Source organism: Engystomops pustulosus, chromosome 11, assembly GCF_040894005.1.
Source record: "Engystomops pustulosus chromosome 11, aEngPut4.maternal, whole genome shotgun sequence".
Classification (NCBI taxonomy): domain Eukaryota; kingdom Metazoa; phylum Chordata; class Amphibia; order Anura; family Leptodactylidae; genus Engystomops; species Engystomops pustulosus.
This window is the reverse complement of record NC_092421.1, coordinates 39,869,325-39,885,281: the sequence shown is the minus strand read 5'-3', so window position 1 is coordinate 39,885,281 and position 15,957 is coordinate 39,869,325. Positions and strand designations below refer to the sequence as shown.

Sequence of the window (15,957 nt, the reverse complement as noted above, 5' to 3'; positions counted from 1 at the left end):
TTGTGTCTGACAAACCCACGGACTCTTGGCTGGGGTTGTCAGATGTTATATTTGAGGAATTGGGTGACCTAGTCACCTAGTCAACACACTGCCGCTAGATGATCATGGCAGTTCTGCCTTCACAGAGTCACCCCTGCTGCGACGTCCTCTTACTGTACTGTGACCGCTGCCTGCTCCACCTGCCACCTTTCTGTCTGACATAAAGGTTAATTAATTACGTGTAGAGATGAGCGAGCATACTCGTCCGAGCTTGATGCTAGTTCGAGCATTAGCATACTCACAACAGCTCGGTGCTCGGACGAGTATTTCTCCCGCTCAAGAAAATGTCATCTTGCGGCATTTAGATTTTTGGCGGCCAGAAACAGAGCTAATCACAAGCCAGGAGACTCTGCAGTACACCCAGCAGATAGCAGTGGTTGGCTGACCTGATCAGGTGACCCTGGCATATATTAGCCACTGGCCGCGCTGCACGAATCATTCTCTGTCTGGATGCCGTTGCGGATAGAGCTGCTGCTGGTCAGGGATAGCATTAGGGTGTTTCTACGCATTTGGAGTGATTCTCCAAGAATCCAACAGCCCTTGTTAGGGCTACATTGGCATTTTTCAAAAGTTAAAGTGACAAAATCCTTTTGTGTGCTGTGTGTAGGTTAGAAACTTGCCATAGCAATCATCTCCTGTGGTTGCTGTCTGATTTCTTCTGCACGTTTTGTTCTATTATTATTGGTTGTTTTAGATGTTATCTCGCCTCACTCGGTCACTCTGTCATCGCCATGCTGTTGGCCATAATTTTGGCATAATGGTGCGATTAGGCAGCCTCAGAGGCATCCATGCATGCTGCCCCTGCGGTTTACTGTCCTGTTTGTTATACAGATCCCCAAAACGGACACCCTGGGATTGGAGCAGAAATCAGAAAGTATGTAGATTTCACATTGATTTCTTCCTATTCACTTTAGCGACAAAAAAGAACTGCTATTTGGGGTATACACATCCCCCAAAATGGACACACTTGGAACAAAATCACTACAGCACAGTACAGTAGAAGCAGCTGGAAGCTACAGGCAACATATGCAGTGTGAAGTGCTAAGATTAGTAAATGGCTGCCTCTTTTATAGTCTTTGTGACATCACATAAGCCTGCCGCTCGCTGTTAGGCTTACAGGTCTGCACATGTGATCGAAGGTGTTCCTTTCTCCTTCCCAGAGTTCTCTGCCCCATGTAACACGCTGTACTTGGGCTCATTTTGGTAATATAGGAGGAGAAATAAACCTTTGTTCTCATGAATCACCGTAAACTTCGGCTTTGTGATGAATCGAATTTTTCCTGAAATTCTAACCGAAGTTAGAATTGTTAGAATCGATTCGCCCATCTCTACTTCTGTTGTGTCCACTATTCACAGATTATCCCCTACACTACAGTCTTATTGCAATGCTTCCCATAAAGATTTCTTGTGGAGGTCTTGCAGTGTGTATGAGACTTCTCCCCTTGCAATTCACAAAAATTGTGCTGAAAAACTCGGCTTATCTAGTATATAATGTACGTTGTTGCCTCTTCCTGCTATGGAAGATCAATTTATAATTACTTGTGGTCTTCTTCAGTGGGATGATAGGACCCTCGGCCTCTCACTTGTCCCTTTTTCTGTAGCCCTCATCACCATCTTATGCCTTCCTTTCCGAAACCTCACCAAAGGCACCCCCATCAAACTACTCGTCCCTTTCTTTAAAACTCTAAGACCTGCTTTCAGAAGGTTTTTTCTCTAGAATGCTGATGTAGATGCCCTAGGGGTGCAGGCTTCTAGCAGCTAAAATCTACCACACATCATCCCTTTTCATTTGATTGGCTCTCCATAGAACATCTTACACGCCTAATCCATGTATGCTGCAGACATGTCCTTTTTAATTCAGAAATTAATGATCATGTTGCTGCAAATTTCATCCTCCAACCTGAACAGTGGGAGATCATTAATATAAGAATATTATCCCTATATTGCTGTTATCAAAAAGCATTAATGAAACACAGCATGTCAAGTGCATCTGATCACCGAGAAAAATCATATTTATTTGATAATTTAAAACATCAGAGTAACATGTTAGTGTATTGATTGATTTAGTTAAGGGATTTATCATTTTTAATAAAGTCTAGTTTAGAGTTCTGTTCATTTCTTGCATCCTCCTATTCCTTTGCCATCTGAAAACATAAGAATTATGTGTCTGTTAATATTTTTTTACTAAAACTACAGAAACTTTTTTTGTAAACTATATGTTCATGTAGAACTTTGTAAGAGATCATCCCCTTACAATATATCTCAAGTATTTACCTCCTCCAGAACCTCCATGATGACCATGGTGTCCATGGTGCCCATGGTGACCTCCAGCACCACCACCTAAAAAAGTTAATGCATTTGAGTTAGTCTATTTGATATACTTTTTAGTATCTTATGTATTAACTAGATATCACCAGTAGTGCCACCTTCTACTCCTTAGTGCCCATGCTGGCATAAAATGGCTATGTAAACTGAATTGGTTTATAAAACAGAGTGTGACTACTTCACAGATTGATTTGTTGTGACATTATAGGACATTTTCCTGAATAATATACTTTTTTAATATTGAAGCCTAATCTTTTTTTGTTAGTTTGGAACACTCAAATTACACATTAGTGCACATTTACTATGAACAGTGATAACTGCTCAGAGGGCCCAGATTCAGAATGTTCTTCATTAATCTGGTGTCCCGTGCACAGCTCAACAACTTTTTTTGGTGTACCTTTGACATGGGGCGTGCAACACACTTCTGTCGGACTGGGCACCGGAACGTCCATTTCGTTAGAGAAATGTTGAACACAGATATGGTGCAGAAATTTCTTAAATACAGGTACTTATGCAAGCAGTTTGCACTAGAAAGAATTTGCAAAGTCCGACAGAAAACAGGCGCACGGCCCTTAGTAAATGTGCCCCGCTATGTTCATTTTGTTGATATAAAAATATTGAACTTAATTTAATGGTTTTTACAAAAATTTCATTTTATGATCTGTTGGATATATCATGCAACTTCTGTTGATTCCAGCAAGCTGATGGGGAACAGTGTCTAGGTCCATATTGTATGCATTACCTGATTTGTTACCACCACAAGAATCACCGTCTTGGCCCCAACCAGCACCACCACCACCACCTATGGCAGTTTAGAAGAAGAGTGTTAGACTTTTAGAAGAATGTTACTTTGGAAATGTATTTAATCTAATCTTATTTTGTGCGCTAACAAAACAGGCCTTATCCTAGACATCATTATAGCCATCTGAAGGTATCTCAATCAAGCTCATGAGCTCCTCTTTAGACATATATGTATTTATTTGTTCTATAACAGTGGTTGACTTTTATGTTAAAGATTTTTTGGAAGAAGATGGACGCTTTGCATGTGTTTCTAAAGGGAATACTGGTGTCAGAGAGGGGCTTTCCCTTAAACAGATGGAGCAGGGACTTTGTTTAAAGACTAACCACTGTTATATTACTATTTTGAATCACATTCCTGTATTATGATGTATGATTACTGGACCCATCCACTGTTGGTTCCTTATTTAACTATACAGGGTTAGTTATAATCTGCAGGGTTAGTTATAATTCACAGTAAGACATAGGTTCTAGGGCAGTGATGGCAAACCTTTTAGAGACCGAGTGCCCAAACTACAACAAAGACCCGCTTATTTATCGCAAAGTGCCAACACAGAAATTTAATTTGTGATTTATACTCCCTTCTCTGTCACAGTTTTTATTGATATCAGCACTCTGAGGACACCAATAAAGCAGAAGATAGTCCCAGGTACAGCTGTCACTTTAAAATACCTGTGTGCACAGCAAGTCCTGGGCTGTCTGGGACTGCAGGAAGATGCCTGAGTCATCTCTGGTGATGGCCTGAGTGCCCACAGAAAGGGCTCTGAGTGCCACCTCTGGCACCAGTGCCATAGGTTAGCCATCACTGTTCTAGGGGAATAGAGCTCAATGCAGACCATACCTGACCAAGCTCTAACTACTCACAAAGGCCAAGTAGCTGCCATAAGGTTTCGAGCACATAAGATATTTAGGTGAATTGCTTTTGACATACAGGGGCACATTTACTTACCTGGTCCGTTCGCGATCCAGCGGCGCGTTCTCTGCGCTGGATTCGGGTCCGGCCGGGATTCATCAATGCAGTTCCTCCACCGTCCACCAGGTGGCGCTCCTGCGCTGAAGTCCGCTGGAATGCCTCGAAATACACCGGCCTACCCAGGATGAAGGTGAGTGAAATTTTCGCGACACAATTTTTTTTTTAAATGCGGCGGTTTTTCCGAATACGTCGGGTTTTCGTTCGGCCACGCCCCCCGATTTCCGTTGCGCGCATGCCGGCGCCGATGCGCCAAATTTCGATCGCGTGCGCCACAATCCCGGGGCAATTCAGGTACAATCGGCGCAAAACGGAAATATTCGGGTAACACGTCGGGAAAACGCGAATCGGGCCCTTAGTAAATGACCCCCACAGTGTTCATTTCATTTGCATCCCTATATCCAGTGAGTTTAAATAAAGCAAGGCAATTTATATTTCATGTATCATGTATTTACTGTTTGTTGTTAATACTGTACCTGATTTACTGCCACCACCACATGGACCTTGATCTTGACCCTTTGAAGAGCCACCAGCTGCAACAGAAATGCAAAACTGTTTAGCACAAATGTATAGTTTGATAGTGATCATGTCACAAATTTTTATTTTGCTATCATAAATCTACAGGTAGTCATGCTGTAATTTGAAGGCTCTGCATGACCCAATTCAAAATATCAAAGATTGCATGCTTCAAACTAACAACATGGTATTTATTTCATGCAACAACTTCCATTTTAGGCAGTACATATATGTATATATGTGGTTAATTTAGTACTTACATGTATATGATCCTCCCTGTTGGTCACCACAAAAGCTTAAGCTCTGCTTGCCAGATCCACCGCCACAGTCTCCAGAACCACCTTGCTGATAGCCGCCACCGGAACCACCACCACAGTCTCCTCCGGAACTACCTTGTTGATATCCACTGCCAGACCCACCAGAACCTCCCTGCTGGTATCCACCGCCAGAACCACCTTGCTGATATCCACCACCACAGTCACCGCCAGAACCTCCTTGCTGATATCCACCGCCAGAACCTCCTTGCTGATATCCACCGCCAGAACCACCTTGCTGATATCCACCGCCAGAACCACCTTGCTGATATCCAGCACCAGAACCTCCTTGCTGATATCCACCACCACAGTCACCTCCTGAACCTCCTTGCTGATATCCTCCTCCAGAACCTCCTTGCTGATATCCTCCTCCAGAACCTCCACCGCAGTCACCCCCGGATCCACTTTGTTGATATCCGCCACCAGATCCACCTTTAGTAGACATGGTTAAAAATTGTAAGACAAAGCCAATTATTTACAGAACAGTGCAGAGAAAGAGCTGTATGTCTGCTGTGTTGAAAAGCATCCTTTTATATCCTTGAGCTAGCCTTAAATTGGGTTGTCTTTCATTTTTTTTTTAACAAGGGTGAAGCAATGTGTATAATTTGGAAACCAATTATCCTTGTCAATAGATTCTGCAAGCTTGAAAGCAGGGTGTTTCCCTTGCACTGTGCTTTACTTAGGCACTGTAAAACTATCCTTTACATGACTCGCCAATAGATATTATAGCTACCTCAAACCATATATTAGATATGAAATTTTACTGGTTTCAATGCTAAAATTATCAAAATTATATTATAAAGAATTTTCCTAATATTATGTTACAGATATGCATTAGTCATTAAAAATGTTGACATAGTCATTTTTTATACATTATTTGGTTTATTTATTTTCTTGTATATACATTATATATACATCTACATAAACAAGATAACTAGATAAATATAATAACCTGAAAAAAACAACATGAATTAAAAAGAGAAAAAAAAATTGATTTGCTATTAGGGTCCCAAAGGACTGGTCAAGAAGGGAATGGAACAGTTTTTTATTATGGTGCTTCCCAGTTTTTTCTAGGTGATTTTTAACAGTGCTGCTTCTGCTGTCAAAAACATTGTAGCCCCATCAGATCTTATTGAATCTCTTATTTTTGTAAATATTTGTGCTTTAGGGTTATTTGAATACTTTTTCTAGAATCTAGATGCTACGAATATTATTAACTTCCTTGGGTTGAATACTGCCTGTTAGAGAGAGTTCGGGGTCGGTGGACCCCCTCGACCACCACGGGAGATGGTACTAGATGGTACTAACGCAGAGCTATTTTAAAAACATGTTCACCAAATACAGAACTGTATCTTTGAGAACCTGTCCCCAGCTAAAAATGGGCCTCTGGTGACAGGTTCCATTTTAAGCTTTAGTTTTGTAAATTTAGTTATTTTTTTGTACACTGAAGTAGAAGTTTTTTAATTTCCTACATTCTGGTTATCTCTAGGCTGTTAACATGTGTATTATGACTAATGATACAAATCCACTGAATGATGGATGTCGGCAGTGCCCGGCAGAAACTATTATCATTTTTTTCCTTTGCATACCACTTGTACACTGGAATGGAATAGTGTAGCATGCCTCTTGATTTCTAATGATAATCTATACCCAACAGACTTAAATAAGTAGTCTAGTGTGTCTACATAAGAAGCAATAATGTTTCTGCTCATTATGTGGCTTGAAATCTTTATTTCCAATCAGCTTTAATCTTTGCAGCTTCTTTCTAGAAATTACCAATTCTCTATGTGCTAGATGATGACCTAGCTGCTGTAACTCCCAGAGCTTCTGTGTAAACCAAATGCTAGTAAGAGTGAATTCAGAGTGAAAACAGTATAGAATAGAATCGGCGATGATAAGATCCAAAGTAAGATCATACTACTGGTTCATGCACACATCTTAAAATTTTAATAGCTATTCTGCCAATTAATGGACACTAGAATATGTTTGGTTGCCCTGAATTATTGAACTTATATTAACAAGATTAATTTGGGCTACATCACGTGGATGCAACTGTTGTAGACCACAGTGGCATACAGGTACCTCATACTCTGCAGACTCTCCATTACAGCAATAACTATTAGGTTTAGAAGATTTCACTTGCTATCTATTGTAGTAGGGATTAAATGAATATCTGATTGTGACCTATAGAAGTTTTCATTAGCCAGCTGGTCTTCACGGTGATGTTGTATCTTCTTGTTTGGTTTTGTTGGCCATAGGTTTGGCTGCTGGTGTTTCCAATGAATTTCTCCTTGTATTGGCACAGGTCTAACATATGTTGTCTTTTTATCTGACATATCTTTTGCATTTCGTGGTACCCAGCCTACACCAGCGTAGACTTTTTGATCTGTGTTCCAACTTGCCGTGCACAAGTGGTAACATATTTTTCATATTATAGAAAATTGCCCAACAGGGACATATAAACCCATTGGTCACTAAAAATATAACTTTTATTAATATTCGCTAAAAGATGAATAGACTCCGTCCAAAAAAAATGTTTAAAAGTTAACAGAGTGCAGATGCTGGAGTTTACACCTTAATTAGGTGGTCAGGATATATCTGGCAGTATATGTCAACCACAATAGGGGGGACTGATAGTACACTCAGCCCTCAGATCGATACACTGTGTTTTTTGTGTATAACAGAGCCCCACGATGTTCTACAGCTCTTACTATTGCCCTTTCTATACTACTTCAGGTTATCTCTGCTGCCGCGGACTAGCTGTGTCTCTGACCATTCCTGCACCTTTGGTGTCCAGCTGTCTACTGCCTCTGAATTAAAAACTAGCAGATTAGCCCCCCCGGCATGTTTTGCCACATGCCGTGGCGTCCTCAGGGGGATCGGGGCTATGTGGAGGACGCCACGGCATGTGGCGAAACATGTCGGGGGGGGGCTAATCTGCTAGTTTTTAATTCAGAGGCAGTAGACAGCTGGACACCAAAGGTGCAGGAATGGTCAGAGACACAGCTAGTCCGCGGCAGCAGAGATAACCTGAAGTAGTATAGAGAGGGCAATAGTAAGAGCTGTAGAACATCGTGGGGCTCTGTTATACACAAAAAACCCAGTGAATAGGATCTACGGTCCTATGAACAATAGAGTACAACAGTGGGTCAAATAACCCAATGTGAAATATATTAAACAGAGGAAAATGGACTCCCCAAGTAGTCTCAGCTCCTAAACCCCTCGATCTGAGGACTGAGTGTACTATCAGTCCCCCCTATTGTGGTTGACATATACTGCCAGATATATCCTGACCACCTAATTAAGGTGTAAACTCCAGCATCTGCACTCTGTTAACTTTTAAACATTTTTTTTTGGACGGAGTCTATTCATCTTTTATCGAATATTAATAAAAGTTATATTTTAAGTGACCAATGGGTTTATATGTCCCTGTTGGACATTTTTCTATGTTATGCTAAATCCAAACCCAGTCACAATGTGGTCCAAGTGAAAAAAAACTCTGTTGGTGATTGTACATATTTTTCATATTAACACGTATATGATAAAATGTATATGACAATTTTCTAGAATTACTATTAGATGAACACTCCTAAGTCATCAGTGCATGATGTGCCCATAATGTTCTCTTGTGTACATTTTTATGCAGCTATGTAAAATGCATAAAATGTAATTCATGTAGTTAAGGTGGAGTTTGGTGTAATTTTCCATAACGTCAATTATGTGTCAGAAATATCTTAGTTCTATCAGGGCCAATTTTAAACATGTAATTTTTAAGATGTCAGTGCAAGTTATAAATGTATCTGTTGTGTCATCATTTTAGCACATCTACAAATTATACTCCTGGATGGAATAATTATTGGTAATGAGTAATGTGCTGGCAAAACAAAATAATTTATATTTTACAGGGAAAAAAAATTGCCAGCATTGTTGGTAAAACGCCATTGGGTGCTTACAATTGTACTCATTGTTATTACTTTGGGTTGTTCACATCTATGCAAAAAGAAGCATTCAAGAGAGCTTAATTCTGAGAACTTTTACCTGTATATTAAGAAATTGCAATATCAACATTTTCGTAAAATGATTTCCTGACTCAAGTCTTTCCAACCCTAAGTAGGACTGTTTTGACTAACACTGTAGGAGGAAGATGGGCAAATGAAAGATCCCATTCTATTAAACCCTTAAAATACCCTTAAATATATTATTCTGGCCCTGAAATAGATTTCAGAATACCTATTGGCACAAGTTGCTATAACTCTGTTTTTTTGCCACATAAGCTTCTTTATACATACACATACATATAATTATACACTAACCTGTTCTGACCTTGGACCATATCCAGGGCTGTCCCCTGAAGAACATGTGTCATAAACTCTTCCTTCTGTCGTGCCCTAAGAATGCCTAACTTAGGAGCTGCAGCCTTTACCTCTTCCAGCACTCTGATGTACCCGCACCTTGACGTAGAGTTATGTCATGATGATCTCCTGGGATCAAAAGCTGAGCCCTGAAGATCACAGCGCCATCACAGCAGTGTGTGGTAACCGTCTGTTTACCGCTGCATGTATAGGGCATTACCTAAATGATCAGCACCCTTTGTGCAGGGCACGGAGACGCAGATTGTTGATATGACAGCTCTGAAGTCCGATGAAGGACCCCAAGGCTGCCGGCAGTAAATGCCTGTTAGGTTGTGCTTAATGCAGTGCAGCTGTCAGTCTATGTAGAGTGCATAGGCGGTTTATGTATATAATATATAATATAAAAGAGAAAAAGAAAAAAAGAGAACAAAAAAACCCCGTCTACTCCCCCTAACCTTAATCCAAGTGGTCATCCGTATCAAATTACACTCACTGGCCGCTTTATTAGGTACACCATGCTAGTAACGGGTTGGACCCCCTTTTGCCTTCAGAACTGCCTCAATTCTTCGTGTCATAAATTCAACAAGGTGCTGGAAGCATTCCTCAGAGATTTTGGTCCATATAGACATGATGGCATCACACAGTTGCCGCAGATTTGTCGGCTGCACATCCATGATGCGCATCTCCCATTCCACCACATCCCAAAGATTGGGATTGAGATCTGGTGACTGTGGAGGCCATTTTAGTACAGTGAACTCATTGTCATGTTCAAGAAACCAGTCTGAGATGATTCCAGCTTTATGACATGGCGCATTATCCTGCTGAAAGTAGCCATCAGATGTTGGGTACATTGCGGTCATAAAGGGATGGACATGGTTAGCAACAATACTCAGGTAGGCTGTGGTGTTGCAACGATGCTCAATTGGTACCAAGGGGCCCAAAGAGTGCCAAGAAAATATTGCCCACACCATGACACCACCAGCCTGAACCGTTGATATAAGGCAGGATTGATCCATGCTTTCATGTTGTTGATGCCAAATTCTGACCCTACCATCCGAATGTCGCAGCAGAAATCGAGACTCATCAGACCAGGCAACGTTTTTCCAATCTTGTAGCCTCAGTTTCCTGTTCTTAGCTGAAAGGAGTGGCACCCGGTGTGGTCTTCTGCTGCTGTAGCCCATCTGCCTCAAAGTTCGACGTACTGTGCGTTCAGAGATGCTCTTCTGCCTACCTTTGTTGTAACGGGTGGTGATTTGAGTAACTGTTGCCTTTCTATCAGCTCGAACCAGTCTGCCCATTCTCTTCTGGCATCAACAAGGCATTTCCGCCCACAGAACTGCCGCTCACTGGATGTTTTTTTTCTTTTTCGGACCACCCTAGAGATGGTTGTGCGTGAAAATCCCAGTAGATCAGCAGTTTCTGAAATACTCAGACCAGCCCTTCTTTCTGGCACCAACAACCATGCCACGTTCAAAGGCACTCAAATCACCTTTCTTCCCAATACTGATGCTCGGTTTGAACTGCAGGAGATTGTCTTGACCATGTCTACATGCCTAAATGCCTAGAAATTGTGTTAACGAGCAGTTGGACAGGTGTACCTAATAAAGTGGCCGGTGAGTGTACATTATAGTCAAGACTTCAAACCCTATCTGTTTACTTCTATATCAGCAGCAACCTATAATACTCTGAATTCCTAAATCTCACCCAGGTACTCCAAGTAGCATCAAATCTATCTTTCGTTCCCCTTGCAGACAGAGTAATTTCCTGCATATTCATAATATCTTTTACTTTTGAAAGCCAGAGGGACACAGGGGGTGCCACTGTTTATTTCCAAAAGACTGGAATACACAAACGAGCTGCCATTAGAAGATATCGCACTAATGATTCTGCATGCACCTGTTTAGGGATTTCACTGTGTTGCAAAAGGACGAAAGTTGTTTCAAACGGAATATTAATGTCTAGTTTCTGCTGGATAACATATTGTATTGCTTGCCAAAATTATATCAACGTGGAACAGGACCAAAATACATGTAAAAATTAACCTTCCTCCTCTCCACATCTCCAAAACAGTGGGCTAACTTCTGGGAACATGACATGAATCTTAAGAGGAACTTGATACCATTGTGATATTATTTTATAATTACCCCCTTGAAGTCTTGAGCTGGTGACAGAAACATATGTAAATTCAAATATTCGTCTCCATTGTTCTGTTGTAAAATTAATTTGTAGTTCCTGCTCCCATTTTGTTGTGAATCTGGGCACTGTTTGGTACGTTTCTCTAAGTAATACACTATAGGTCTTAGATAAAGAATGGCACACCGGATCTACGCTCATGCACAGCTTTTCAATATATTCATTTTAAAAACTTTCTAAATGCGGTAATAGGGTTGGAAAAAAACACAGAAATAAAGATCTCCAAGGAGTCAATTTTCTTACCCCCCAGGTTTCTGACATTTCCCTCGGCAAACGCCATCTTAAGCTCATCTGAAAATGAAAAACCCCATTTACCCCCATTGTATTCCAGTCCCTGAAAATCTTCTACTCCCATCGAGAATCTAGGGTTATTCAGAACCAGGTACAGAGACGAGTATACTGGGATTAGTCCACCAATGGTTGGATGTTTCAATAATTGAGGGAGAGAATTGTTTTCTAACCAAGGAACACAAGATAACAAAACTGGTGAAAATTGCTGTTCCACTGTAATCCATAACTTATTTTCAATGTTCCTACACCAATCCAGCACCCTAACCAGGTAGGAAGCTCTGTAATATACTCTGTAATATGCTCTGTAAGATCAGGTAAGGCCAGTCCCCCTTTATCCCTTGGTCTGTAAAGCACCTCCTTTTTTAACTGTGATTTTTTTACCCCACCATATAAATCTTTGTTGTATAGATGCTATATTCCTAAATAATGCTCCCGGGAGAGGAATTGGGAGAGGCTGAAACATATACAGAACTCCAGGTAGTTCATTTTAAATATGGCACAGCGACCCAGCCATGAGAACATACCTTTATTCCAATTTTTACAATCCACTTTAATAGTGTTTAGCAACATAGTCCCTCCCTTGGCCACCTAAAGGGGAATAGATCCTCCGACCTTTTTGACTCTTCAAGAGACATATTTACTGCTAACGCTTCCGATTTTGAAAAATTAATTTTAAAATTAGACAAAAATATTCTCTCAATTGATGCATAAGGTTTGGAACAGAGATCCTGGGGTTAGATATAAAAAACAATAAATCATCTGCATATGCTGCTCTCTCAAAACGTTATAACTAGAGATGAGCGAGCACTAAAATGCTCGGGTACTCGTTATTCGAGACGAACTTTTCCCGATGCTCGAGTGCTCGTCTCGAATAACGAGCCCCATTGAAGTCAATGGGAGACTCGAGCATTTTTCAAGGGGACCAAGGCTCTGCACAGGGAAGCTTGGCCAAACACCTGGGAACCTCAGAAAAGGATGGAAACACCACGGAAATGGACAGGAAACAGCAGGGGCAGCATGCATGGATGCCTCTAAGGCTGCTTAATCGCACCATTATGCCAAAATTATGGGCAACAGCATGGCCATGACAGAGTGACAGAATGAAGCTAGATAGCATGTAAAACATCCAATAATTGACCCTGACACTATAGGGGACGGCATGCAGAGGCAGCAGCGGCAGGCTAGAGAGTGGCATGGCGACATACTCTAAATGGACTCAGGCTTCAAACCAATGGGTGGCAGAGAGGAACCAAAGGAGGTGAGCAAGAAGCGCTCAAATAATATCGGTACATGATAAAAGTTTGCCAGTATATTTTGTGGATTACACAGCAGGGTGGTGACAAAGTTAACATGGAAGCCATGAAAACAACCCAAAATTCTGCCTGACACAGCTCGTTTGATAAGGGGACCATGTATGGAGGCAGTGAACTAGTAGTAGTGACGGGGCAGCGCAAAACCGCCTTACACTCTTCTCTCAGACACCCCAAATTATTTGAGCATGCGTGCACGTTTTGGTAAGAAAAGACAGAAGACTGGAGTTCTGTTTTATCCTAGGTTCATGCTCTTAACTTGCCGTACAGAAAAGAAGAATGAACTGGGTTTATTTCCTGATTACATAGCCTCTTATACCCATAGAAAAAGGTGTGGTTACAGACATTAAAATCATTATAATTGGTTATAGCTAAGCATATATGTCTGGCCCCCCGACCCCTGCTGATTGGTCCTCAAAACTAGGCCTTGGTTGCTATGCCAGGGGAATTTCCAGTCACCGTTGTCTACAGTAAATTGACCACTAGTCTGGATGCTGATGCTATTCTTAACAAACATCTGCTTTTCCATCTTCTGCTTTCCATCACAAGACTTGAGTTCCGCTGACAGTTGCATGTCTGGTTAAAACTGATGTAAGGGAAAAGCTCTGTATTTCTCAACAGACAAAGTACAAAATATGGGGCAAAGGGCACATGTATACAATCATAAAACATATAATTATTATGGACACATAATCATTACTTTGACCCTCACAATTCCCCCCTAAATACTGAGCTTTTCCCTACACTTCGCTGCGATTTGTTTTTCCTATAGGCTGTCCATGTGGTGGGAGAGGGGAGTGGATTGCTTCACTGAGTCGTCATCCCAACAGGCCCTTGCGGCACTCAGGTTAATTTCCCAGCACTAACCTAACTAACCTAATCAAAAAGCAATCCTGGAAACTACAGACCCGTGAGTCTAACTTCTGTGGTGGGCAGAGAAATGGTTGATGAGATTTAATGTAGGTAAATGTAAAGTTATGCACATGGGCCAGGGAAACAAAAGTATAATTATGTTCTAAAGAGTCAATTACTTGGTAAAACTGGAGCTGGAAAGGACTTGGGGTTATTGGTGGATGGTAAACTTAATTTTAGTGACCAAAGCCATTCTAGTTTGTAGGGTCATCAAAAAAATATGAATAAAATACTGTAATACTATTGGCCATAACAACAGTTTAAATAAGAAAAATAGCTGCTGAGTGGGCAACATACACCCCCCCCCACACACACACACTCCAGGACGGAGCTGTAATGCCGTTTTAGTTCTCTTGCTCAAGATGGCCGCCGTAGAGGAATATATCACCAACAATTCCCCCTTTTGAGCTTTGCTGGCCTGTAATTCCATCCTGTGTGACCTCCTCAAACTCCAGGTACCCACAGGTAGGCTAAGCCCGTACCTGCTGGACTTGTTAACTCTTCACCAGATCCCCTGGAGGCCAGTCACTCAGGGGTTACAGGTCTGCACACTCAAATCACATCACTGAGTTCTCATAGTTCATAGGTTTGTAAACAGGCTGGTTCTCCAACGGGCAGCATCATCCTCCGCTCCGGGCACTCCTGTCGTGGTTCTTACCTGGACGGCCATCAGGGACATGGTGGATTTGATGAGGGGGACCGCACAACATGCAATAAGTGACGAGAGCAAAATCACAATCCCCAATATCACCCCCACTTAAAGGAAACCCTTCCAATCCCCCACCCACAAAGTGAATGACAAAGTGTCCACCCCAGAGTTTCTCTTGAGTTCCCTGGACAGTCCTTCAATCTTTTCACAAGCATGGGTAATGGATCCATAGGGGGCGATGTCATCTGGGATGTACATGCAACAAGCCACTCCCACCATCTTACAGACTCCTCCCTTCTCAGCAAAGATCATGTCCAGAGTCATGGGGTTCTGGGAAGCATCTTGGATATAATTCACAAATCTCTGTTGATTACAATAAAAACAGTTAACCCAACCAACATCTTTGCTCATAGCTATCTGGGGAATAATGGACTCTAGACCTGTCCATATCTGATTGTGGGCCTTGTACTCATCTGGAACCCCCCCTTGGTGCTCCCACTGTATCTATATAAACGTTGTCATCTAGGTGCTTCTCTTAGACCTTCAGAATCCTTTGGGATTCTCTACCTTTCCTTATGTGTCGGATCAAACTTATCCCTGGGGATGATGAGGAAGGATAGCACAAACCTTATCACAGTACACTCACCTTCCCAGCCTCTAGGCCTGACCTGACTCTCCTATCCCCACAAATCCAGTACACATCAGACACTGCTAATACAGGGTTACCTGTGCTGTCAATGTTAAAGAAGGTCATTGTCTTGTTGCACCAACCGTAGGTAAAGTCTCCTACCCTGGGGGTATCCTGGTCAGCCCTCTAGTTACAGTGATAGTCATGGTTGGGGTGTCCCTGAGCATACAGTCAGTCAGAAGAGACCAGCTAGCAAGAAGAATAAGTAAGTTTGCAATAGTAAGCGTGGAAGCGTGCTTGACTTCCCTTTAGCTTCACAGACGTGTCACTGGTCAGCAGGACTTGGAAAGGACCATCGTAGCGAGGCTCCAGACTCTCTCTCTAGTGTCTCTTTACCACCACGTAGTCTCCGGGCTTCAAGTTATGCATCCTGAGGTCTCTGTCTGCATCTGAAAAAGGAATCAGAAACACTTTTGCTGACCTTTTCCAAGGCCTGGCTCAGCTGTGTGGCATATTCCATCTGGTTTCCTGCCATCAGCTATAGGGTCTGTGGGGAAGTAGGGGCCTAGTCTAGGTGCACAGCCAAAAAGTACTTCAAAGGGGGCAATCCCATCTTTCTGTTGGAGGTGGTCCTAACTGAATGGTGGGCAGCAGGAAAGC

At 41.9% G+C, this 15,957-nt stretch overlaps 1 protein-coding gene and 1 long non-coding RNA gene across 2 annotated transcripts in view; one reads left to right on the top strand and one right to left on the bottom strand.

Annotated features, from left to right (window-relative positions):
* Positions 1-15,957, top strand: part of LOC140105820 (uncharacterized) — a 572,683-nt gene that overhangs the window by 203,014 nt on the left and 353,712 nt on the right. The window lies entirely within an intron of this gene.
* LOC140105745 (uncharacterized) lies at positions 2,020-5,491 on the bottom strand. Its single transcript, XM_072129777.1, has 5 exons — positions 4,909-5,491; positions 4,609-4,665; positions 3,107-3,166; positions 2,314-2,379; positions 2,020-2,183 (listed from the first exon to the last, which is right to left on the bottom strand). The coding sequence occupies exons 1-5, from the start codon at positions 5,405-5,407 to the stop codon at positions 2,152-2,154; spliced, it is 714 nt and encodes a 237-aa protein (XP_071985878.1). The 5' UTR covers positions 5,408-5,491; the 3' UTR covers positions 2,020-2,151.